Below are 27,546 nucleotides of genomic sequence, written 5' to 3' on the forward strand. Positions count from 1 at the left end.
GTGTTGAACTGAGCTGGTGGAGCGAGATGGAGATAGTCAGAGTAAAGCTGCAGGAGCTGATTTTTTCTGTCCACTTGGGGGAAAAAAGGTTGTTAGGACAATGAACTTGTTTAACAGTTTCTTATTTGCACAATCAGGAGTTACTGAGCAACATTATAATTAGTTTGTGGCCACCTGGTTAATGTCTGATACCGACTCTCTTTTAGCTCCGTTTTTGTTCTCCACCGTCTCCTGAGAGAAATATCTGGCTCTGTTTTCATTAGCGAGACACTTTCTGTAGTTTGGTGCTGAGCAGGTTGTGTACAGTTGTTTTTTAGACACTCACCACTCATATAAAGTTGTGAGGCAGACGGCTAAAATTCGCTTTTTTATTATAATAATAATATTGATTATAGCTGCTTGAAACCTGCATTGTTCAGGTGGCCAGAACTCCTGTGGGATGCTCATATTGATTTGTATCTATTTAATGTGTCTTTGTCATTGAAATGTAATAAACTAAAAGTACATTTAGACCTACGATTCTGCTCCCAAGTGGTCAAAACAGCAGCTTTATAAATGAAAGGTGATGTAAACGACATTCAGAACATTAATATAGCAGCAAAAGATTTTTTGATATGTAAAGATATAGTGGAGTATTCGTATCCTGACGTGAAAATGAAGTCACGCCACCTCATGTGTTCTTTGTTGTGGTCGCTGGTTCAGCCAATGGAAAATGTTTCTGCCATATAACCGGCAAAAGAGATGATTTTTGGGTCATTTTGTGTTAATCTTAATTCCGGGCTTGGTTCTACAAACATATTCACATATAGGGCACGTTAACTGTAGAGATGTGCTGCTCAATATTATGAAAATACACAAAAAAATATTTGTTTAAATTGCATTTCCTGAAATAGCTTTGTTTTAAAATACGTTATTTACATTTCAGATGTATGAAATGGCCCAAAATGATCACTTCAAACACTTCACCAAATGATCTGAACAGTGCATGGTTAGTATAAAATGTGTGGCTTCAGGTTTGGCTGTGGTTCTGGTGTTGATGTGTTGGGGTTTGTTGGTTCCTGCTCAGAACCAGAGATAATAGTAGCACTTTTAATGCCAATAGAGAAACAGAATCAAATGTAATGGAACAGAATCAGATGCGCCTCTACCTGAGCTGCTGTGGTTTCTGTCTAATGTTTGAGGCTCAGAGGTCCTCCTGCTAGTGGCTGGTCCTCCTGCTAGTGGCTGGTCCTCCTGCTAGTGGCTGGTCCTCCAGCGGCCGATGGCCATCTTCAGGGTGTGGTTGGGCGTGAGCAGCGTGGTGAGTAGGGGCAGGTTGGTCATCGGGCTGGAGCGGTTCTTGGTGTTGATCCAGCTCTCGATGGCGTCTCGTTCATACGAGTATCCGTCTGTTGGGAAATTACACAAATACAAATCTGTTTAAAATGAAGAAACTTTGGAGTCTCATGACCCAACTAACTTTTCTATCGTGTCATTAAATGTAAAGTGTGGAGAGGAACCGTCTGATCTTACCGGCAGCGATGACCGGCTCCTTCATCAGCTCTCTGGTGATCGGACACAGAAACTCATCAGGAACGCCTGAACACACCGACTCACTCTTCAGCTGCTCCACCTTCCTCACCAGCTTATTACGCAGGCCTACCGACTCTACACACACACACACACACACACACACACACACACACACACACACACACACATACACACACAAAGCAAGAGAATGAGGAAACTTGCCAGAAAAGAGAAAGACCCATCAACACTTTATGTGCTCTCATTAAAATAGAAACGTTTGGAGCTTCAAGGGGAACAAGCTGAACTGACCCAAAACACTAACATATACAATTATATCAGCATCAAGGTCTGGAGCGTTTATTATTCCTGCGTTTAACACTTTTCACTCTTGGATGGTAAATGTGAGCGTGGGTGAGAGAGAACATGGTGGGAGCATCATGTCTGCCGACTGTCTGTCCAACTCTGTTCAACACAAAGCAGTCACTTAATCTGAATACTGTTGTTTCACAAACACTGTGCTGCACAACCTGACAGCCTGACAAACTTTTATTAAAATTAAAAAATGAATGATCTCCTCAGATGAAGAGTTAACTCCAGATGAACATAGACTGCTTCATATCCTCCCTGATAATCTCACTGGTACACTGTGTTTCATTTTGTTATTCCACCTCTTTAGAAGAAAAGCACGCTTATTGATTTCACTCCCACATTTTAAAAAATGTGCATGTTTCACTGTCTTTCATTGCAGTAGATAAAACATGTTGCTACTCAGTTCCGTTCTGCAAGTTAGTTTCTGCAAAGAAGGTGGGATTCATGCAACGTTACTAAAAACAGAACAATGTGAACACAAGCTGTCACAGCACTGGAGCTGTGTAAACTGAGAGTGATTGACAGCCCTGTGGGATGGATGACGGCATGGCAATACAACAAACATTTGCTGACAAGTACATGACGAATACTGGCCGAGCTGGTACACTGACATCTGCAGCACAACACTCCTACTTCTGCCTCGTGGTTGATAATCTGCAGTAAAATCACCAGTAATACACCTGATGAACAACAATGTCCCCATTTTAGACAGACTCTGAAATAACCAAGGAGGCCTAATGATATTAGGTGTAAAATCCACTTTATACCTTATGGGAAACACTGTTTTGGGGATTGGGTTATGTAACTGATGAAGTGCTCCAGATTAAAGTCAGAACTGCTGAAGCCCCAAAGCTGAGTACTTTTGCAGTAATATTATGTAATCTTGCTGACTAAAACCCCATCAACATTCACTCTTTCCTTCACCCTTACTTTAATTTAATGTGCCGTCTTTTATCCATGTAAATAGGTATAAAAGTCCTAATCCACACACGTCCATGTTCATTCTCCCAGGAGACCAGGCGTGTAATACCATAAGACTGGATTTATATTCTTACTGTTCGGACAAAGCGAGCGTTGTGTCTGTGAGGGAGCGAGGGGCTGAGGAAGTGCTCCCGCTGAGCAGCGTGTCATGTTTCCTCACCTATGTGCAGCTCTGACGCCAGCGTTTCCTTGGTGAGACTGAGCAGCTCTGTCCCGTCGATGTTGTTGGCTCTGAATATTTCCACCAATCCCTGGAGGCCTTCCTCCGCCAGCCACGCCGACACGTCCCCCTCCGACCAATCGCTGACCAGCAGCTTGGAGCGGCCCGCCGAGCTTCTCCCTGGGAGAGAACGCCACAGAGACCATCAGTCCTTGTCGCTGCAGCACCTTTTGAAAAATGGCCAAATATTCTCCATGCAACGCTCTCCTGGCATCCTGCTGACTAATTATTGATCAGGGGGCTGTGGCTGTGTAAAGATATAAATAAATGTCTGGAGGTTTTATCGACATTTTCATTAACACAAGATCAAACTAAAAGGTGAGAAGAATCTTGTTCATTGCAGACAGAAACCAAACGTAGCACTTTGCACCGACTGGTTAAAACTGACCACCAACTCATTATTGTATTTTGTGCACATATCATATAAGCAGTGGTGTCTTATTTGTGATTTCTGCTCATTAGTGTAGAATACAAGGCAGCAAGGCATATTTCTTCCTTTTTTTACCTTCACTGGATGTCAGAGCAGACTGCTCTAGAACACAAAAAAAGGAAAAAGAAACAGTAAACACAAGCAGTCCAATGCAATCTTTGAGCAAACTTGAGACTGAGGAGTGATTACGGAGGAGAGAGCACTCTTTGAACACAACACCTGTGTCTTCACCACCAGATGAGACCAGTTTAAGCAGAACATTTCAACACACAGATGGAATTTTATAAAAGCTTACAGCAACCCGGCTGTATGTAATGTAACTAGTGTGTACATTTGGCATTATAAAAACTGATCTCTCTTCCTTCAAGTGTAAAAATAAAAATAGAAATGAAATAAAACTTACCAGGCAACGACTTCCCACCTTTCCATTGGACACAAGGTTCAGAAAAGGAGAGAGACAAGAAAATATATTATAAATCTATTACAAGATAAAAGGTAATCATCAAATATAATGTTAGTCTATTAAAGTGTGTTTACTGCATCCATCCTCCAGCCTCCAGATGTTCACACTCTTGTCCATAGATCCTGTAGCGATCAGAGGAGACGTTGGAGAGAAGCAACACGCCGTCACGTATCTGCAGCAGACGACAATATCTATATATTAATATATATTAATATAGACAATATATATATATTAATATACTGCAGATATTCCTCTTCAATACCACAGGGAACAATCACACCACACTGAAGACACGAAATGTAAGATTTGATATAAAAAGACAGACATGACTTGATAAGGAAAAAAACATTTTTGGACCAGTAGCAGACAACTGTAGTACGTCTGTAGAACCTGATAATGTAATAAATTCCCGATTATGTAATAACCCCGATAATGTGATAAAAATCTGCACTTGAGTCCATTGAAAATGTTATAAAACCTGATCATTTAAAAACTTCTCAATGATGTAATAAAGTGCATTTCCCAATAATGTAATAGACTTTTTACCAATAATGTAATAAAGTATAACACCAAGCACCTTTAGATCTCAAGAAGCTGTTGAGTCATTCGTTGTCATGGATACCTCGTTGGTGAAAAACGGATGAACGGGTCAAAAGTTGATAAACATTGAACTTTGACCTGTTGGTGGCGCTAGAGCTCTGAGCTAGAGTTGATACACAGTATCACCACTAGAACCCAAGTAATGGGTGGTCTGCTGTTACATTATTACAATATTGGGGAATTATTACATTATCAGGACTTGGGAAATGAAGGCTAGCCTGATAATGTAATAATCTCCATTAATGTTATACTTTATTACATTATTGGTAAAAAAAAAAAAAAAAAGGGGATTACATTATTGGGAAAATGCACTTTATTACATTATCGGGAAGTTATTACATTATCAGGTTTTATTACATTTTCAATGGACTCAAGTGCAGTTTTTTATCACATTATCGGGGTTATTACATTATTGGGAATTTATTACATTATCAGGTTCTACAACGTCTTTGAGTACCTTGTAAAGCGCTCTATACATAAAATGTATTATGATTATTATTATTTAAACAGTAATCAAAACAACATGCATCTTGAGGTCGTGCACCTGTTCAAAGGTCTCTGAGATGGCTGCAGCTGCTGCAGGCAGCACCACAGGTTTATACGACGTGTTTATATTGTTAAAGCGTGTGAACTGAAGCTGCAGTCCACAAATTATTGACCATAACGTTTATGGTTTATCTTTATAACAGAACCTGCAAAAATGTATGAAACCGTTTCAAATATTCCGTATCAACACGTAGAGAAAAAGACATTTCTGACAACACTACAATGAGATGAAAATTCTTTCCAAGACATTTATCAATAAAAGGCAAATGTGTTTTCTTTCTTCTATAAAAGTAAGTTGCAAGAAGTCACTTTAAAGTTAACAGTGATTCTGTGAGCATCTGCTCCTTCAGCAGGTCCATTCACTGCAGAAATGCAACTTCAAAAATAAGAAAATAACTGATTATAAGGCGTTTTTTGCCTTTAATAAGTAAAATATAATCTGCTAATGGAACAACTTGAAGATCACTTGTTAAGATGTCTTGATGTAAGATGTTTATACAGTGTAATAGGATATGTTGACTAGGAATGAGACAAATATACTTGATATAGCTTTTAGCAGTGTTTATAGCAGAAGCCTACTCAGCAGCTGTTAGCTGCTGTTAGCTGCTTCATGGTTAAAAGGTGGGCACTGCAGCTCATTAGCAGGACTAAACATGAGGCAGTGATGCAAATGCTCTCCATCAGAGGGCCAATTCAGCGATGGCTTATCACGTCAAAGGCTGCACTAAAGATCTAAATAAGGATTAAAATGAAATTTTCAGTAGATTCAAGAAAGTCAAAGCAATGTTAATGAGGACAATCTCTCTAAGACCTAAGCTGGATCGCTCAGAAATGTTGATCCACAAAAGCAAGTTGGCTTCAATCAATGTCTTTAAAAAGCTGCAATGAGAACTAGAGAAAGGCGCACTAACCGAACCTCCAGATTCTCTCAGTGTTATATTATCAGTTTGTCTCAAGTCAAATGAGTTTCCTGGAGGCATTTTGTCAAGTGTTGTGAATGACTTTTTTCGCCATTTATCCACTTTCTCTCAACTTGCCTCATCTACTTCCACTTCAGTGAGTGATTTTTCAAAATGACTTTCATTTGCCCCACTGAAAGGAAGTGAGCTTTCTGCCTTTCAATCACAGGTGGCTGGATGGACTTAAATAGCTCGGAGTGTGATCATTCAGCTGAGGCTTATCAGCTCTGTAGTGTATGTGTAGGGGAGAGACGTGATAGCAGTCCTACCTTTCTATAAAAATGATAAATGCATGTTTTGTGACCACACAGTGGGTCATAATCTATTAAAGGAGCTGTCAGTGGCGTCTCTGCCTGCCTTCATACTGAGATCATATCAACATTTACTGCTCATGTTTTGCATTACTAAACAATTTGTGGTATCAAAACTTAATAAAAACGAGTGTGAAAAAGATCACATATGTCCAGTTACCTCAACTAAAATAGGTCCTGAAAGTGCAAAATATGTGTTTATTCAGTGTTAACATTGCAAAACATCTTTTACAGAAATATGTTTATTAAAGACAGACTGGGCTGGTGTTTGTTTGTAAACAGAGGAGTTACCACCAGTTGCCAAAGAAACTGTGTGAAAGATTTCTTTTAGGAATTCTGCACAAACAACATTGTGTGTAAGAAGTGCAGTATAATTATTTTTCATGAATTTCCACAAAAACACATTTATAATTTTGAACAAATGTGTTTTTAAAGTCAAACGTCACATTTAAACCACAATATCTAAATATAAGAATTTTGTCCAGACACAAGAAGAATCTTATAGGAGTAAATAATAAACAACTATTGCACAACTATGTTCAAGATATTCTGTCTGCCAAGATGTCAGAAAAATGTATTTACTTTAGGTATTTTATAAATGAATGCTTATAGACCAGTCAACTAAACTTAAACACATAAATATAAATGAGTATTTACCTCTCATGCTGGTTCAGTGTATAAAGCAAAACTGCATTTTTCTGCAAACAAACAAAGTGTAGCACAAACAAAAATATGAGCAGTTTGTTAGGAACGGAGTGGTAAATAACAGATGGTTAAAGCTGTTACTGCTGAGAACTGTCAATCTATGATGTATAATCATAGTCAGGCATCATATATCAATAAATGAAAACGAGAGGCACTTACAGCATCATAGACTGTGACAGTTTTGTCCACAGAACTGAGGGGGAAAAGATAAAATTATAACTTTGTGAGCAATATTTGAAATGAGAGACAGTTTGGTAGAGCATGTTCAGATCCACATTGACTCACTGAGAAATAAAGCGATGCATGTCTCCCTCCAGTGGTTTAACAGGAGTACTGCACTCTGAGAGCAGCTAACGGTGGCCTACTTTAAAGTCCAGGCAAACAATCTATATTTTACATCAATCTCTTGATTCTATATAGATCAAGACCTGAATATGGATCTATTCCAGATCAAGGCTTTCATCTGTTGTGAGGGAATCTCGATGCTCAGTTATATTTAAATGTGTCCGTTAAAGGAACATATGGGTGTTTTTTTGGATGTTTAACCAATCAAATTCAATTTCGTATACAAGTTGCATGTGAGCTGAAGGTTTCTAAGAGTGTACTAAAGGATTTCCTCCAACAAGGAGGTCATGAGCTCTGTTTGTTAGAAGGATTACAGAAAAAACTATCAGCCCGATTCTCATTAAACTTAGTGGAGCACGGGCCAAGGAAGAACCCATCACGGGGCAGATACACTTATTAATTATCATTAGTTAAATTATGCAAGATAGGGCATTTTAGATGCATTTATGTGGTGTCGGAATAATCCGAAAAATGTGTTCCAAACTGGTAAAAATCATGTCAAATCCGTCTCAAGACAAAGAATCAAACTAAAGTGTCTAAAGTGTCAAACTAAGTGTCTGTATAAATGTGGCCACACATTTCAGGGCTTGTGATCCTTTTCTGTCTTTGTTGTCATGCAAATACTTGAAACAGCTATCTACAGGTTGTTTAAATACAATGAGTATGTATTTGCAACTTGAGTGAATATTCTGTCTCCTATTTTCTGATCATCACTGGCATGGACGGAAAATATCGGCTTGGATAAATCTACAAGGTTAGTTAGTCAAGTAATTAGTTTTGGAAAATTGTTGCCAGAAATATATAGAGTGTACAGAATCTGAATGAAGGGGTTAAAACAATAAACTCACTAATATTCTACTTTAGCCTTGTTAAAGATCTCACCCAGACACAAGCAGCTGTCCGTCTGCTGAGTAAGCACAGGAGAGGACCGGAGCCGTCTGGCCTGTTAGTGTGTGCAGGAGCTGCATCTTACAACCTGCAGGAGAGAAATAACAGTTAGACACACACATATTCCTTATGACTGATTCAAACTTTTATTTAGTCATTTATTTATTTTTAGCATCTTAATTATTTCCATTTGTCTTCTCTCCACCATGCTTTTATGTCTTCTTGTTTTAATTTACCCTCATTTTGTCTTGCTGTTGTTTGGCTTTCTGTAGTTATATTACTGCTCTTGCTTTGTTTTGTCCGTCAAAGTTACACTGTTCTTAAAGGCGCTATATGAATAAAGTTTTTAAGGCAGCCTATATTACACAGATTTCAAGCAGTTTAAAGCAATTTATTCAAAATCCAAGCAGCATTTTTAAAACCTTGAAAACACCACAGTAAGATTTAAATGTCCAAGGAGTTCCTGCACCCATAAAAACCGTGCAGATTAAAAGTAGGACGTGCTTTTTTTTAATGAAGACTTGATTTTGCTGTGAGTGATGAATGTTAGTTTTATCTTGTTAAAAATCCCCAAAAAAAACAATGGAAAAGGCTTCCCAAACATCTTAGTAATAACAGAGGAAAAATAGAAAGGAAACTGTTAAATGTGCAAAATCTATGCACATATAAAAGCACTTTACAGCATGAAAACAGAAAAAATATGTCGACTGGCAGCTACTCTGGATTTCTTTAACAGAAAATGTACTTTTATTTGGCAGCACCAGTGATTAGTCTTGATATTCTGATACTGATAAATAACCAGCCGGCTACTCTAATGAAGGGTTTCCCCTCTGAACGCTGTAATCACACTGACAGTTGATACAGAAACACCACACATCAATACTGAACATCACACTCTCCAGTCTGGAAAATACTGTATGTGTAGAGTTCCTCTAACTCAGAGCCACGACTCAATAGTTACAGTCTGAAGGCTGCAACACAGCAGCAGAGTACAGGATCACACACACATTCACAGTCTGAGCTGGCTGCAGTTATGGCAGATGACCATGTAAGATATAGACTTAACAATAATAATAATAATAATAATAATAATAATAATAATAACAATAACAGACTTCCAGTAGAGACGGTGAATTGATGCCACTCTACCTCCAGAGCTCAGCCTGTTGATGGTCCAGATCTTCAGCTGGCTGTCCTGCCCACAGGACGCCAGGCGGAACTGCACCACCGGACCACCTGAAGAGACAAAACCAAAACATAAAATACATTCAGCATACAAAAAAAAAAAATCAGACTGTATTACTTATCTTTCACCAAGAACAATGAATCAGTAATGTTATTGTCCCTCCAGCTAAACGAAGGCCAAACTAACCAGCTGTGCTCACGACTCACTGCAGCGTTTTATAGACTGCAGTTCTTTTTCTTAATCATGGTTTAATATGTGCATATTTATTTAATAATATCGTTAAATTTCCAGTAAATGACTGGCTAAAATGTAATGTTAGTATAACATATTGTTCTCAAATAATATAATTAGTTTTACTTATAAACTTTAAAATATCCTGCCTCTATTAGTATTGATCAATATTTCATATCAAAGAGTTGAGATGTTGACAAAAAGTAAGTGTGTGATGATTTGCTAATCCTTTATGACATATATTTAATGAAACACTTTCACAAAAACAGTATGTTTTAAGTTTAAACTGTGAGTTTACACTCTGAATTTGATGCATTCTGTTTTTAATGTTTCAAACAGCGTTCCTGGTTTCTGTTCTCACCACTGAGGATGCTGGGAGCGAAGGTGCAGCAGGTGACTCCCAGGTCGTGGGCGTTCTTCTCTGCATGCAGCTGGTTCAGGTCCAGGTCCCAGAGACGCAGGTCCCCGTAGGTGGAGCCGGTCATGAACATCTGACTGCAGGGACTGAAGGAGCAGGCTACCATCGTGGTGTCATTCACAGCTCCCGTCCTTCACAAACACAACAGACAGCAGCTGCATCAGCAGGATCATGTTTGTTTCAGTATAATACTGTATGATGGGACAAGGAGAGTTGTTTCACAGAGTTTCAGCTCCTTTCTCAGTTTATAAGAGACCTGTACTGTGCTGTGTTTAATACTGAAGCTGCAATGACCTAATTATCTTCATTATCATTATTATTATTACTTATAAATGAGTATTTTTCCGTGAATATATCAATCAAAGTGAAAAAAAGTGGAAGCTGTCAAACGTACCTGCGCAGCTGTTTGGAGGGGAAGTCCCACAGGGCCAGAGAGCCATCAGATGCACCTGAAACCAGGTGAGCAGAGTCCTGAGAGATGGCACAGGTCCTCACAGGACTCCGACCCGGATGCTCCAGGACGGCCTCGATCTCCCCGGTGACCGTGGACCAGACCATGGTGGTAGCATCAGTAGAACACGAGGCCAGGAACTGTCCGCAGGAGCTGAAGCAGCAGCAGTGGACGGAGTACCCGTGTCCCGACAGCGGGGAGAAGGCCAGCTCAGAGAAGTCCCGGCAGCTGTATATTCTCAGGGTTTTGTCTCCAGAGCAGGTGGCGAACAGTTCACCAGAGAAAGCAACACAGTTGACATCGTCTCGGTGGTCTTGTAACGTGCAAATCAGAGACGTCATCTGGAAACCAGTCCTAAAGTTTACATAGAGGGAAGGAGAAAACATGTAGAGAAGGAAAAATGGTTTATTCAAATCTAAATGTCACCAGATTCACAGAGACACAAGATAGCAAAATAGAGCTACTGTACACTCAACTACAGAAATATGGTAAAAAGTCTGGCAGCAAAGGTTGCCAAACACTTATCGTAAAAATAAAAAAAACAGTAAACAACCGTTAAGTTATTCATATAATATACAGTAAATATATTAATTTGAAAAAAAATATAGATCCATAGAATAATTTAAGATCTTTTTACTTTAATATGACAGCAAGTGTTTGGCAACTTGTTTTTTACAATTTCTTTTTACATTTCAAATTTAAAGTTTTACTTTCAGAGAACTGAAAATTGCCTTAATTGTCCATTCAGTAATATGATGAGGTTTTTTTTGTACATAGAATCCACTGTAATTTAACAAACAAGACCATTAAGCAATTGAATAATTTAAAAAAAAAAACTATAATTAGATTAATTCAATTCATTTACAAATTTTTAACTTCTGTTTCATGGTTAATATTTGTAATAAAAGCATTTTTTATGGCATTTGCACTTAATCTAGAAAAACATGAGAAACCATGTAAAATCATACAATAAATTTTGGAAAGTAACTTTTTAAATTTATTTTACATTTTGAATTTCTTTCTAATTACCTTACATTGTTTCCAAAACCTTTAAGGTTCACGTGGCCTCAACAAGACTGTGTTGGTTTTCTTTAACAACATCAGGGAAATGATGACCAAACATGCAACACAACTCCTGCTGCATCAGATATCTATCTATCTATCTATCTATCTATCTATCTGTCTGTCTGTCTGTCTGTCTGTCTGTCTATCTACTGCTGGCAGCTCTCTCCCTGCATGCATGTTCAAGCTTCTGCAGATGATCCAGACACACTTTATTCAGTCCAAAAACCAAAACTCTTTCCAGTGAAAGATGTCTGTCTGCTCTGCAGCTGCAGAGCCCAAAGTCCTGCTAGACTCTCCTCCATCTGGTCCGCTGAGTCTCTCTCCATCTTTGAGGAGACTAGAGGCCAGATCTTTAGTGAACACCTTCACACATAACAGACATGTCGGCTACAATGGGGAGTGAATGCATGAAGGTCCCATTGGACTCAAAGCTGTGTGTTTGTTGTTGTGTTGCTGAGGCACATCCCAATAAGTTTTTTTTTGTTTTTTTAAATGAACATTTAAGATGACATTAGTCTCCCTTTCACCGTCTATTTTAATTCTTTAGGGATGAATAGGCATAAAATAATTGTACTATTATTCTTCAGGGAGCAAAATCCTCAGTCATTTTAATCCACAAATGAGGCTATCTAAAGTTAATTATTAATGATCTAAAGCTATCAAACAACCGTCGAGGAGGAAACACTCCTAAACCCTTCAACGTTTAATATGGTTTAATATATATTTAATATTTTACTGTTAATCATGTGTTGGTGTGTCAGCTCAGCTCGCTACAGAGAGAAACAGAGAGAGAAACCAGCAGTAACCAGCAGATAAACAGCAGTAACCAGCAGATAAACAGAGAGAGAAACCAGCAGTAACCAGCAGTAACCAGCAGTAACCAGAGAGAAACCAGCAGTAACCAGCAGTAACCAGCAGTAACCAGCAGATAAACACCAGTAATCCACTGGGACACCAAGCTAACAGCAGCAACTTTCTACTTCAGGATATAAAGTCAGTTATTATTCACCAGCGGGAAACAAACCGTGACAATAACCAGCTCAACAAGCAAATTCAGACGGTGAATAACATTAAATGTGGTTGTAATGTTAGCTAGGGTTAGCTCCAGCAGGCTACCTGTTCTCCGCCGTGTTGTTCCCTTCACCCAACTCTTGTTTACTTCCTCATCGAACAGCTGACCGTGACGTCATGCGGCATACGTCATCCTCAGGATCATTTGTGTCTCTGAGGATTTACACGCTATATTACACAATATGTTTTAAACAAATCTATATTTCTCTAAAGTCTATCATATTTTAAATATTTATTTTCCAACAATGAATCAGAATCTTAACTGCATATCGTCACACTGTTAAAATAATCGCCTAAGTAATTTTTTGTCAAAATTGTTTTTTGTTTTTTTTCCTAAATCATCTCCTCATAGCCACCTATGGTAAAATCACTCCATCCTCAGTGATCAGATCATGATTTTACTCCTTTAACATCATCACTAGAGCTAGAGGGAGATTCTTTAATTATCTGTTTAGTTTATCAGTGTTTTATTGTTTACACTAATATTGGTAACACTTTATTTTGAAGGTGTCTACATAAGAGTGACATGAGCGTGTCATAAACATGACATGGGGTGTGTCATGAACATTAATGACACTTTGAAGTAACATTAATGCTCATGATACTTGTCATGTCATGTTTCTGACAGGCTATATACAAATATAATACAATTGTCAAATTCTTAAAAGAATACTTTTTTTTCATTGAAATTGTTTTACTTTTCTCTGTCTGTTATTATGTTGAGTCCGTCAACAGTTTGAATATTTTAACAAAAGAAGAGGACTTAAACACTTAATTTACAATTAGATTAATTTAAAGTAATTCAAGAGAGATATGGGCATTACAAAATATGGAAAATAGAGATATTTTCATAGAATAAAGATATCTTGATAAACGGCCCAACCGGTAACAAAAAAATTTATTTTTGTATTTTGGGGTGAATTGTCCCTTTCAGTAAAATGACAAAACTCAACTTGTTATGGAGAATTCTTCTGCTGTACTTCTGCTTTCACTTCGACAAAAGTGTCAGTTAAAAACTCTTGTGATCATCCACATGATAGCGAGCTGCCTGACACTATTTCTGTTATTCATAAATTCTCTTAAAATACTTTCAATTTATCTTATTAAAAATTGCAATTTCCAATATGGTAGACATGGTTTGCATCCAAACATCCTTGTCAATTTAATGTTTTTTGTTATATTATATATCTTAATAACATTTAATGCATGCTTTTAGGATCATATATATATATATATATATATATATGTTTTTATAATTGCATTTTGGGCACCAATCTTAGGTATTTGATGATAAAATATTGGACAAACTTTCTATTAACTTTAGACTGTGAAATTTGAGAAAATATTTCCTTATGCAACACCTTGACACTGATCTCAGGATGAGCTTGTGGTCATAAATGCTTATAGGATTTGTGATTTGAGAGAATAAAGGATATTAATCCACACATGTACCACAGTACCTTTTATTAAAAGCAGCTCTGTCGGAGGTAATTGAAATAAAACAAGTTGAAGTCATTTACGTTGAAAAACATCCTTTTAATAGGTCCGTGCCACACACTAGTGAAAAATAAAGCTCCTACAAAAGAATGATACTTTTATTCCACAATATCTTAAATAAAGTAACTTCAAGTACTCTTGACTTGGGTACAAAAAAATCTAGCTGCCTCCATCAGGCCACAACACACAGCAAGGTTCAACACAGTGGTTACAAATGGCCTTAGGTCCTCTGTATTGTGGCAGATTACGAGGAAATGCATCATGGAAGCATAACTGAATGCTTGTTTTTGAATGCTTTTTTTTCTGCTATGGTGAGGAATGATTTCTGTATCACTGTCCAACTTTGGAGGCCTTGTTGGATTGAAATCATATAAAAAAAATAATGTCTGTCATAAGAATGAAAACTAAAAACAATAACATCCCCTACATGCCCCTGTTGGAAGGGTAGGCACTACCAAGATTAAGGATACCACAGTGTTTGCAGAGGATATGTATATACTGTACAAACAATATTTATGATAATGTTTTCATCACGTTCACTAAAATAGAATGCTACAATCATTCTAAGGCATAAACAATATCTTAATATTCTTAAACAATTTTTACACATCGTTCCAAACAAGACATAATATTGACATTAATAAACAGTATATACACATGAATCGCCATTGTCGTACTGTTCCTCTGCTGTTCCTGTAAATAAATGCAGTTTTACAGTTTGAACAAATGAATACAGTCCTCTGATGCCCCAAAGCACTGAACAGTGTAAACAGTTTTTTTTTCTTGGCTTTGTTGATATTTGGGAGAAAAATTATAACACAAAGACACATTCCTTTTTTTTTCTTTTTTAAATTCAAAGCAGTTCAGCTGATTCTTCCTTTTCATAGAAAATGAAGTGGACCTTGATTCATAAATAATTATTACAAAATTAAATACATTCACTATAATACGATTAAATAACAAAAGATTATTTACAAGTAGTGGAAAGTATTCTAGCGAGACACATCAGTGACAGTTGAGGATTAATTCAGTGCAGTGTTCTGAGACAGGGAATGGTATTGCACTACGACCCCATTTCTCTGGGACTCTTTGGGGCTTTTATCCCTGTTGTAATAAAATCCAGCGCACCTCCTGTAACGACTTTTTTTTTCTTTTTTTTTTAAAAAGGTGACAACTCTCTTTAGCACACCATGGGTTCCTTATTAAGGATTTCACTTCTTCTTCCACATTCTCCATCAGAAAACAAAAATAAAAGTAAAACCTGGTGCTCCGATATGAAACGTTGAATGGTTTTATGGTTGAGGATCTGAACAGACGCTTTAGTTTGTTTGTTTCAGAAGCTCAGTCCAGCGCTTCTCAAAGAACTTCCTCATGTTATGACCGGCTCGACCAATGTCTGAATTGTCTTCATTGAATTTTTCGCAGTTATCAAAGACCAAGTTGACATCAATGATGAAAGTCTCCAGGTTTTGATACCTGAAATAAAAAAAGGGAAAGTTTAAAAGTCAGAAACTGTAACTTGGATCACCTTCTGTGCTGTAAATAAAACTTGTTGTCTGTAAACAACTCCGGACTTTAAATTCGGAGCGAACTCCCTGAAGGCTTCCAGCAGAAAAACAAGTGATGGGAACTTACTGGCTGCTCACAAGCTTCTCACGTATGGTGGAGAAGTCCATGGGCTTCTTGATGACCTTCCTGTAGCCCGGGACCGACTTCAGGTTGACAGGGGTGAGAAAAGGCCATGCATCCTGATGCCGCTCCAGCTCAGCCAGGAGAACCCTGAAGAACACACAAACACACAAAACACACAAAGAAACACAAAGCATGCAGTTAGACAGAGAGGAAGCAGTGGGCTGTCTGTCACTGGGAAGCTTAACATTGATTTCTCTTTTGAAGTGGCTAGAATAAACATTTTTTAATGTTAATAATGAATTTGTTACCCACAGACAATTATCAACAGACTCTGAGTAAACACAGAGTAACACAGTAACTACAGAGTAAAGTAGTTTTTTAGTGTTTTAGAGCCAACAGCTTTGAGCCAGAGAGACTAAAACCCTCTACCTGCTGAGTGAACGTAGACAGAAACACAACTACTGGATGTGTAAAGAGATTATTTTATCAACTTCAGAGTGACGAAAATGTCACTTTTGTTTATGCAGTTTGTTTTTGTTGCCCCCAAGTGGACAAAAATAGTAGTTAAGGGCAGTTTAAAGTCATAGGAGGAAAATAAATGTGGACATATAAGGAGGATTTAATAAAAGAATAAAAAAGTAAATCAGAAATATAATAAAAATATAAAGAAAAATACATACAACAATAAACAAGTAAATAAAAAATACATTTGTATATATTTACATTTTTTTAAACTTGTCTGTAAATTACTCTATTTTTTTTATGATGCATATCCTTTTATTTGTCCGTATTATATTCTGTCATTGTTTGAATTCATTAATTGTATTAAGTATTATATTTATTATATTTTCACATTTTTGTTTACATATTAGTTTATTTCTCTTTATATTTTCAGATTTATTATTTTTAATGAGACTCCATATGACTCCATAATATTTGATGTAGTGTATGTTTGGATAAGCTAATAGCAGCTAACTCTAACCAGATATAAACTAGACTAATAGATAAAAAAACAGTACCGTTAACAAACTTTCTTTTGATAAAACTCTGTTTGTTACAAGCTGATGTTAAAGTTAGAGTATATTTAGTATTCAGTATAGTATAGTATAGTATTCAGTATTCAGTATATTTACTGATAAAGAGAAAACTTCTTGTTCCAGTCCAGCAGTGGGAGGCAGCTGGTGTCTTTAGAAGCGTGTGATGAATAAAAGAGGATTGAATAGAAAGACGAGTCTGAACAGGAGGCTCATACCTGCATAGGCCCAGGTCCCGGTTGTTGTCTCTGGCGGTCTTGGCTCTCTTCACACACACGGGGCTGTCCGGGTTGGACGCCGCCACGGCAGGCGAGCTCTCCTCTGGTTTCCTCTTCCTGCTGGAGTCCTTCGCTCCTTTCTTGGGCGTGCTGCCGGCGCTGGCCGGGTCGTCCTCCGACACCTCGCCGTTCCCCGCCTGCTGCTTCCCGTTCTTCTTCCCCTCGCCGCTTTTCTTCCCGCCTCCTCCGCTGGATGCTACTGGTTTGGTTGGAGGTTTTTTGTTTTTGGGCGAGGGACCGCTTGCCTGCACAGGATAAACAAAACATGTTCTAAGGTCTGGAGCAATTACTCATTATCAATATCATATTCATATTGGCTTTGCTAAACTATAAGTTCAATTTGTTTTATCTTGCACTACCAATATTATTCTGTTTCTTCCCTGGCCTAATCTACATAAAAACATTCTGCTGAGCATGAAATAAAATCAGTTGTTTCCCACAATTTTATGAATGTGAGATTTATTACCACTTAACAGGACCAATGCCAAATCCATGCTGTAGCTAATAAAAGTTGAGGAATTGTAATAAAATTGGAAAATATTAATCCTTGCAGTTGTTCTGAATCTGTGAACCCTTGTACATCATTTTGTCTCTCTCAGCTTATTTCCTGTCACCTTTCAATTGTCTACTCTCAATTAAAGGCATTAAATACTTAAACTGGGGCAAAATATCATCCAGCTAAAGTTTTAATACAGAGAAATGTGTTTTGGCTGTCAAAAATACCAAGATTGGTAACTGGTGTGTATGGTGTTGATATTTCTCTAAACTTCTAAATTATAGAGGAATCATGCACAAATACAGAAGTAGAACTCTTTCAACAGGTGACCAGTTGCAGAGAGATGACTATTATTATTATTATTATTATTATTATTATTATTATTGGATTAGAACCGGTTGTGGTACCTTGGATATGCAGGCGGGGCAGTACCAGTCTCCCTCTGGGATGCAGGTGATCTTGGGCTTGTGGCAGTAGGTGTGGCAGCCTTTATCACAGCCGTCACACAGCAGGAGGAGGTCCTCGTTGTCCCCCTTCCTGCACATCTGACAGTACTGAAAAAACAAGAGCATCCATAAAAAACAATGTAAGTTTCCTGAATAGAGTTTGTTTTTAATGAGTGGAAATATTGTGCTCACCACTTTCATGATGGACCTCTCCCAGGCGATGGACTTCTGCAGCTGCTGGATGCACATGGCCAGCTGGGCAGCACTCCGCACCTCAGTCAGGGCCTTCCTCCACACCTTCATCCCGTGGGCCACCTCCTCCTCACCGCTAACAGAGACAATGAGGGATGGTCAGTAACAGAAATGTGCAACAGACGTGAATATGTGGGCATATTCACACACAAACTAAGTAGTAAAAGTGTGAGTTGAACCAGCCGCCGTAGGACAGCAGACCATAAGGAGCTCCAGCTGCAGAGACAGGCAGGAGGATTCAGGGTGTAGGGCCGAGGAGAGGACACACCCAGTTACTGTTATGTTGAGGGGAGTTCATGCAGAAAGAGTGAAACCTGTGAAAGTGTTTACTGTATTATGGGAGACATGAGTATGCCCATAACCAAGGTTACTGATGCACAACACCATGCAAAAGACTGCAGAAAATAAAGAAGCCAGTAAACCAGTCAACAATGCCTGTAGAGGAAATGAAGCTGAGTGGAGGCCCCCACCCCACCCCACCCAGGAAACCGCACAAGACCAAAGAAACAAACGGAAATGCAACAAGCCACCGCAAAGACCCTCACTGAGTAGTATGGGAAACATAAAGCACACACAGAGAGAGGAAAGGGTCTCAGTGGGAGAGGGGAGCTTTGGTTGGAGAAATGACCTACCCTTCCCTTTCAGCACTAGTGGATGGGGCGGGGGCAGGGACAGTGACCGTACCCACATTATCCAGCCTGATCTGAATGGTGGTACCTAAGGGGCTCCTCAGGTACCTTCTCTCGATGTTGCGCTCCAGATCAGCCAGACGTGTCACTGCTATGTCCAGAGGGTTGTCCAGGTGACGCATCACCCCGCCCTTCTCCCCCCGCTCCTCCGGGTGGTCCCTGGAGTCCCTGGAGTCCTTGGAGTCCTTGGAGTCCTTGGAGTCCTTGTCCCCCGCGCTGGCAGACGCTGGTGTTGGTTTGGTGGGGGGCTTGTGCTCGTAATACACCAGGTCCTCCCGCTCAGACTGAGGGTCCGGGTACGTCCAGCCCTGGAGGAGGAAATAAACAATTCAGGATTTCATTTTGAAATTTTGGGCTGTTTTGCTTCCATAACATCTGCTTTCAGACTAGTGGAATGACAACACCAAGATAAATACTATATATTATCTATATTTTATATATTACTACACTTTGTCTATTTGTAGATTTCTCCTAAATTCAGCATACGTTATCATTACATAGGCATCATTTGCATCAAAATGATTTTTTTCTCCCACTGTGAGCCAGAAATCTGCTCTTCACCTGCAGACATACTTTCCAGGTTCATTCCTATCTATATTATGATGTATGATTCATAGCCTAATTTATAAAACATTATATTCCTAAAACATGGTGAAAATAGATTTTTTTATGGCTGTGTAAACGTATTTTTCTGTTTTATGGAGTGGTAAAACAAGATACTCTAAACTCCCTCTGGTAAACCTTTGACTACAATATCTCAACAAAATGAAAACAAGAATTTTGCACCTGAAATTATCCAATTTTCTGATTTCTATTTTGGAAAATAGTACAAATCAGCAGGTATTTAAAGCCTCTCTTCAAACACATTTAATTTGTATGAATATTTAAAAACACTATGCTATGATTCAAATTTTGTTTAACATGGTTTTTATCACATAAAAAGTAAAAAAAACATTGAGAAGGGTCCCAACTGATTAAAAACATTGGGTTTTTATTTAGCAGAGGAGGACTTTAAGAACATAATAATTTGAGTAATTCATGATCATCTGTATATTTAAACATACTTTAAAAAAAAACGTGTAACAGAAAAGATAACTAAGCAGATAGGGAAGTTTCCTGGTGATATCTATTAGTTAAAGTTTGACCCTTTCCACCTGTAGAGTCTCCCCTTCAACATGTTTCTCACACCACTAACAGTGTGTGTGTGTGTTGTGTTGGTGTTCACCTTGACCTGCAGGCTGGCTGCAGTCACCTTCCTCTCCAGCTCCTCCACCTGCTGCAGCACGGCGATGTCCATCTCCATGGCCTGCTCCTCCACGCACCAGCCCCGCACCGACTCCACGCTCACCTGGCTCTCCTCCAGCTCATGCAGCTCGATCATGGCCACTACATGACCACACCAGACGCATCAGTCAGTGAATACACACAAACACACTCACCATGCAGGTAAACACACGAGCAATGTAGCCAAACATCCAGAGATATTCATGCAACTCAGTCATAAATAATACAGTGTTTGTACAGTATTCAGGGATCATCAAGGACACGCTTCTGAGATTGAACATCGCAGCACCGACTCTGCACCAACAATAGTTATAATTACCTCCTCAAATGGACATACAGTATATACAGATTCCTACAGCTTTTAAAGAGTAAAATAAAATAATTCTACTCCTCAAAGAATTGTCACTAGAACTTATTGATGCACTAATAGCTCTTATTGCACTAGACCTTGATTGTTTGTTTTTACTCTTCCTGTAAGTCGCTTTGGATAAAAGCGTCTGCTAAATGACTAAATGTAAATGTAAATGTAAAATTTAAGCATTTTTCAAGCACTTTCAAGGTACCTAAACCAAAAATGTCCAGATTATACTGAAAATCAAGCATTTTTTAAAGCGTACATACATTATGATATAATACAGGCATATTCCTAACATGTAATACATATCTGGTAAAATTAAGCATTTTCCACACTTCCAATACTTTGTGCGAACCCTGTATATATATATATATATATATATATAGAGTGATTATGTGCTCAGAAGAAATGTCAAGGCTCTTACCGTCTCTGTGTTTGGTGCAGACCTGGGGGATGATCTCCGTGTATTTCTGCATCTGCCTCTGGAGACCTTTCTCTCTGATGCCTCGGCTGTGGAGAGCCCCGACTAAAGCCCTCAGCTCCTCGATGTCAGACACCCGCCACCAGCCTGTCAGCATCTCTGCCACAATGAGCACAAACAGGCAGGTAAACCAGCAGACACTGAACTACATCACTGCAGAAAGGTGCTCAGATTGCTGTACAACAGAGCAGAACATTCCCTAATCCAATTATCTGGCAAGTTTTCAGGCAAGTAAAATCTTTTCAGGCAGGTGAATTATTTTTCAATTTAAAAAATGGGGGTCGATTATGACCTTGACTTTAATTTGTCTTAATGATTTTGGTGCACTCACCCTCTGGAATTGGCCGAGCCACGGCGTGGTCCAGAGACTTGGGCATCTCCAGGGCAGGAGAGGGCATGGAGGAGCTTTTCTCCATGCGAGGTAACGGTGAGTCACTCTTGCTGGAGACACTAGCTGTGGTGTTGCCCTCCAGAGAGAGGCCCTGCATGGGGCTGGGGCTGTTACACAGAGGCAGGCTGGGACTGATCACACCACAGGGCCAGCTTCCGAAAGAAACTCCTAGCAATGAAGCACCTGACTTCGCCTGGGGAGGAAAGAGGAAAAACAAGAAGGTGAGGGAGGTGCAGAAAAATAAAAGTGAGATTCACAGGTTAGGTGCAGGAGCACGTACGAGGAGGACAAAATAATACAGAACACAGCCGCCTCCTCACCTGCAGCGCTGACAGCGGGTAGCTGAGGAGGCCCGCTGGGTGGTGGGGGCTGGCCGAGGCCGAGGCAGCAGAAGGAGTGAGGGGCAGGGCGGGGGACGGAGGAGGAGATCTGGGCCTCGCTGGGGTAGAGAAGGCCTGGGGAGACGCACGAGGAGCTCCAGGAGGAGTGGTGGTGACGGAGGTGAAGTCACAGGGGTTACGGGGGAGCAGACTGAACCAGTGTCCGCTCCTCTCCGTCAGCACTCGGAGGAGCTGGTCGTTGGCCTGGAATGAGAGGAACGGAGAAGGAGCAGGGGAGGAGGTGGGAGGAGTGTTCCCGGGGCTTTCACGTGGGGCGGGCAGGCCCGGGGCAGATAAGGAGGTGGAGGCTGGCGGAGGGATGCTCGTAGTGTCATTAGTTGCTGCTCCTGCTGGCTCAGAGCTGCTGTGAGAGGGGGAGGAGGAGGTGACGGTGCTCCTGGCAGCAGGAGAACCCACTGGGCTGCCGTTCTGTCTCACATGGGGACTCTCCTTCTCCTCCGCCATCACAGCTTCACAGCCAACGTCCTTGTTGACGTCGCGGAATGTGCAGAGTTTGGATCCACAGCCTGGCGGCTGGTAGAAGCTCTTCTTCTCCTCCTGCTCCTTTTCCTCCTCTTTCTCCTCCTCCAGGCCTTGTGTTCTGATGCTCTGCCCATCCAGGCTGGAGGGTTTCTCCTTCTGCAGCTCGATCTCTTGGGGCTCCTCCTTGACCTTGACCTCCTCTGCTGCTCTCCTCCTCCTCTGTCGCTCCTCCTCCAGCTCCTCTGGAGCTGCAAGGAAATGAGAAGGTGTTGCTATAATATGTAGCTAAAAATACAAATACTGTGGTTGATATTACTACGGCTGATTATTCTTGGAAGTAAAGTAGATTTTTATAGTATACAGAAGCAATCTTAAATTATTCCTAGAGAATTAAGAGCATCAGCATATTTAACACTGTCAAAGAGCTGAACATGCAGCTAAACAGATGTATTTACAACCTTTCTTCCTTCCTCTTCCCATAACATCAAATGTGATGATTATTATTTTCCAGACTGAGTGTGCATAAAATGTGCAATGCAATCACATAAGCATACGCATCAAGCATCTTAAAGGAATACTTCATCCTTAAAATGACCATTAAAATATCAATTACTCATCCTGAAGAGAAAGAAAACTTCATGCCACAGTGAACAAAGATTCAGAAAGCTGAGCAAATTCTCCATCATTTAAATCCAGACACCATTTACTGTATTCAAATTAATTTAGGATTTACTCAAAAACATACAAGAAAAACAAAGTTTTCTTAACATGCAGTGAGTAGTTGATATACAAATGGTCATTTTAAGGGTTTTTTCTTTAATGTAAGTGAAACACGACTAGTGAGAGCTGATTATTGTTGTGTTATTCTGCACATACTTTTCAAAGAAAAGTAGAGTTGTGTTAGCTAATTATAGTTTACAGATCCAATCTTAAATGAGTCATAGTGAATTAAGATAAAGTAAAACATCATCAGCATATTTCATATCACAGACTCAGTGTGCATAAAATATGAGAGAATCAGAGGAGCAGATCAGAGGAGCAGACTGAAGCTTTGTACCAAAAGAATTCATCAGACTGAGTGTGTTGTACCTTCTCCGCTCTCCATGGCCTCGATGAAGACGCCTCCACAGTGAGGAAGGACCCAGTACCGGCGGCGGTAGCGGTCCTGGCCGTACATCATGGAGCGCAGAGAATGAGATATTTCAAACAGCTTCCGTCTGGTCTGATGATGTTGCTGCAATGGGAAAAAAAAAAGAAAATACTGTGATTTCTGTCCATTATTTTGATCTACAGACCTCCAGAAAACAAAAGACACATATGCTACCTCATGTCCTTTAGTAATCACCGTGATATATTGAGCATTACATGCTATGCTAATGAGATAATTAATTAAGCTAATTAATGCCTTCATTAGCAAATAGCCCAATGTCAGCATACATGTTTATGAAATGAACAAAACACATGGTTGTTTACAATACACACTGAATATTAAAGCCATTAGAGGTTGGAGCTTTTTTTCTAATGTTCTATAATTTGATCTAATATCTAGAGTGCAGAGTAGGAGGCAATGGATTGTTTTTTTAATTAAACACATCTTCATGGCAATATACAGTAAAATCCTACTTAATCATGAATCATGCTTCTGGTTTTTATTTCTTCATAATTGATACCAACAAAAAACACTTTCATTTCACTGTGTCACATCTGAAATGACACATTGTTAATGTTAACTAAACATGCATTCATCTTCTGATTTGTCACATATTTATGTTAACTTTGTAACAGCATGTGTGCATGATAAAGAAGAGAAGATAAAGATAAAGAAGAGAATACCTTGGCCAGTTTCTCTATCTGCTTCTCCAGCTCCTCCAGGCTGGTGGCGTGGTCGACATCGTCCTGACAGGAAGAAACAGATAAAGAGTCAGTGAGCCAACAGTCAGTATTAATAATCAGCATCTAGATTAATGAGCATCTAGATGGAGCGATCGTCTTTACCTCATCATATGTCTCCACTTTTTTAACCTTCTTCATTTCTTCCTCCTCCTCCTCATCATCGTCCTCTGCCTGGTCATCGCTGTCATCTTCGTCCTCATCATCATCATCGCTGTCTGCTGCCAGTTTCCTCTTGCGTTTGGTGGCGGAGGACGGAGTGCCGATAGACTGGTTCTCCTCCACGCCCATACTGGCCTCCCTCCTCCCAGTACGCTTGGCATAAATGGTCTTCAACCTTCATAACATACACACACACACAGGTTCAGCATGATAGTGTACAGATAATAAACGTGTATTTTTTTGTAATTAAAGACAACTCACTTCTTCAGCTTCCCCTCCATGATGATCTTGTCCTTCCTCATGTTTGCCATCTGATCAAGGTTCTTGTCAATCTCACTAGAAGAGGAAAAACAATCTGTCAGCTGCAGTTGTGCCTGTCTACAACATGTTTTTATATTCTCAGAGAGTAATAATAAATATCTTGGGTAAAACATAAAAGCTCTGGGAGGCTGGCAACTATCTACAGCCAGAGTAAAAAGTTTAATAAGCTGGTATCCCGGAGCACAAATTAATACATGCATAATTTCCTTACAATCAAAAGGACTCTGCAAATTACTGCTCCCTGCTGCAGCTTTATTAAGCGTTTTCCACTGCATCAATAAAACACACCATTATTGGCTAATGAATAACTTAAGCAATATAAAAGCACATACATATAGGGTAGATGAATATTTCTCAGTGAGTGGTTGCTGAAGAGAAGTCTTGTATTTTATGTTTTTAATGATGTGAGTCCAGAGGTAAGGGAAGTATTGTAGATAACTTTATAATCATCCAACATGTGACAGAGACAGATAACAGCAGAGTCTCAGCTGGACCGTGGTCTCCTACCTGATGACAGCCTTGCTGCAGGCCAGCTCGTTGGCCAGGAAGCCCAGGATGGAGGCCTTCTGGGCGGGCGTGTGGGCCTGGAAGGCCTTGGTCTTCAGGCTGAGGGCCAGAGGGGCCAGCTCCGTATTGGCACAATGGGCTCCCATGTACATCTGTAGCACCTCAGACACATTATCCCTGTTGATGCCCACGTTGGTCAGGTGGTCCCCCAGCATGGTCTTAGTCTGACAGAGAAGGAGAGGATTATTACTTTAATCATGAATCTAGACACTAAAACCTGGAATATGAATATTTACAGTGGAGTGAGTTACAACAGGACACATATTTCTCTCTTCAGTTGAGTTCTTAAGATGGCTCAGTTGGTGAAAAACATCAAGTACAATGCATGACTGAATGACCTTTGACCTCGCTCACCTTTTGTCCAGGTGGCAGACCAGGATCACAGACTGCTAGAGAGAGCAGTTTGACCAGCAGGTCCTGGACCTGGCCCATGCTGTCCCCCACATTGAGCAGGCCCTCCTGCAGCATGCCCAGCGTGGGCACATCCGCATTCAGATCGAGCCCCAAAACCTTCCCGAAGCCTCGCAGGAACTGCATCAGCATCAAGCAGTCGGAGACGGCGCGTCCCGGTAGGATGAGTCCAGGAATCCTGGAGAACTCAGGGAGAGGCTGCCGGAGCAGAGTGGGGGAAGTTTTAGTGTTTTACTGTGAGAGAGACATTAAATCCAATTTGGACTACAGGAAAATATGATTTCAACAGATTTGGGAAAATTGGAGAAAAGCTGTCATTATATCTCACATCTGTTGCCTGTTATCAAGATGGTGCTTTCTAATTTATAGTGATGATGCTGATTTTCTACATTATGCAGTACTCACTTTTAACCACTTGGGGGCACACATCACCACTCATAAAAACACTCACTACCATGTGGTCTGATTACTAGTACTGACCCTCAAAAAATGCAACACTTCCTATTTATAAATATTAATAATAATAATAATAATAATAATAATAATAATAATAATAATAATAATAATAATAATAATAATTACAACACAAGTAATAATAATAATAATAATAGCTGACAGAAATGTGCTGACTGTGCTACCCTCCTGCCCTAAGTCAATGTATTTAACGGCACTTAAGTGAAAAAAAACTGACAATCTCCATCACATCAGAGTGTTTATGGAATATAATTTGATGTTTTTTATATTCAACTTTCCACCCACCACTCTGACCTAGTAGGGATAAGTCACTATCTTAACTACCTTGTGATCAGACAGACACATGTCTTCATTTGGCTTCTTCAGCTCCCTCGCTATCTCCAGCTCCAGCCTCCGTTGCTCCAGTTTACGCTCTTTGTTCAGGCGCTTCTCATCCCTTTTCTCCTGCCGCAAGCGTTCGCGCTCCTGGAGAGCCCAAAATTCAAGAGAGCATTAAGGAAGCGTGCGTGTGCATTCGTGTCTATGCATGCGTGTGTGTGTGTGTGTGTGTGTGTGTGCGTGCATGGTGCGTGTGTGAAAACAGACAAGAAGGTTTACTTGACTTTGCTGAGCAGTATTAGAATTCAGCCTAATGCTGCTGTGCATTCAAAAGAAAAGTGCTTGAGGGCCAGAATCTTTTGACTTGGTAAGTGTGTAGAAAAAAAAGTGAATGGAGGGAAAGAGCGCACAAAAAGGAGAGAAAGCGGGAATCCATCCAGGGAATAATGACTTAGGCTCTTTTTATGGAGTGGACTGTGTGTGTGTGTATTTATGTGAGTGCATATGGCTACCTCTGCTTTCTTGCGAGCCTCAACAGCCTTCATCAGCATTACATGTTGCCTCCTCCTCTCCCTCTCCTAGAGTGGCAGAAACACAGGCACATTAACGAGAACACACTGCACATACAGGACTCAAGGTCGACTAAATTTAGTATGCTTTAATGTAAAATTGTGATGCACTAAAATTCAATAGAGGCACCATACTTGAACAAACACAAAACGATGCTTCACATGTATACACTTTCACATGTATGGTGGAAGCATAAGTGAAGAGTACAGTAATACGATGACAACCAAAAAGCAACACAAAGATGCGGTACAAAGTAGATGTGATGACAGGCTCAAAAAGAGAAGCAGCTGGAATCGGTGGCGGCGCCTCTAAACTAAAGCTGACACAACAAAAGCAACAAAAAGCTGGTTGCCAGAAGTCTTCTGACGTGCCACATTGGCATGA

General features: G+C 39.8%; 2 protein-coding genes across 2 annotated transcripts in view; both read right to left on the reverse strand.

Annotated features, from left to right (window-relative positions):
* Positions 1 to 17: 17 nt before the first annotated feature.
* On the reverse strand, positions 18 to 12,835 carry wdsub1 (WD repeat, sterile alpha motif and U-box domain containing 1). The gene is made up of 13 exons (XM_059352055.1): positions 12,797 to 12,835; positions 10,559 to 10,969; positions 10,108 to 10,295; positions 9,479 to 9,565; positions 8,324 to 8,417; positions 7,256 to 7,289; positions 7,049 to 7,089; positions 4,050 to 4,147; positions 3,916 to 3,933; positions 3,588 to 3,614; positions 3,023 to 3,202; positions 1,513 to 1,647; positions 18 to 1,388 (listed from the first exon to the last, which is right to left on the reverse strand). Exons 2-13 carry the CDS (start codon positions 10,954 to 10,956, stop codon positions 1,237 to 1,239), a joined length of 1,452 nt encoding a protein of 483 aa, XP_059208038.1. The 5' UTR covers positions 10,957 to 10,969; positions 12,797 to 12,835; the 3' UTR covers positions 18 to 1,236.
* A 1,431-nt stretch (positions 12,836 to 14,266) lies between these two features.
* Positions 14,267 to 27,546, reverse strand: part of LOC131986922 (bromodomain adjacent to zinc finger domain protein 2B-like) — a 74,141-nt gene continuing 60,861 nt past the window's right edge. Inside the window, 18 exon segments of the mRNA XM_059352064.1 lie at positions 14,267 to 15,724; positions 15,884 to 16,027; positions 17,133 to 17,437; positions 18,096 to 18,242; positions 18,327 to 18,462; positions 19,019 to 19,383; positions 20,301 to 20,461; positions 21,139 to 21,294; positions 21,527 to 21,779; positions 21,907 to 22,697; positions 23,539 to 23,683; positions 24,283 to 24,345; positions 24,445 to 24,676; positions 24,763 to 24,837; positions 25,330 to 25,553; positions 25,744 to 25,998; positions 26,599 to 26,739; positions 27,105 to 27,170. Of these exon segments, the coding sequence (XP_059208047.1) occupies positions 15,568 to 15,724; positions 15,884 to 16,027; positions 17,133 to 17,437; positions 18,096 to 18,242; positions 18,327 to 18,462; positions 19,019 to 19,383; positions 20,301 to 20,461; positions 21,139 to 21,294; positions 21,527 to 21,779; positions 21,907 to 22,697; positions 23,539 to 23,683; positions 24,283 to 24,345; positions 24,445 to 24,676; positions 24,763 to 24,837; positions 25,330 to 25,553; positions 25,744 to 25,998; positions 26,599 to 26,739; positions 27,105 to 27,170 (3,816 nt within the window). The 3' untranslated portion in view covers positions 14,267 to 15,567.

The sequence above is a fragment of the Centropristis striata genome, chromosome 2 (genome assembly GCF_030273125.1).
Source record: "Centropristis striata isolate RG_2023a ecotype Rhode Island chromosome 2, C.striata_1.0, whole genome shotgun sequence".
Classification (NCBI taxonomy): Eukaryota; Metazoa; Chordata; class Actinopteri; order Perciformes; family Serranidae; genus Centropristis; species Centropristis striata.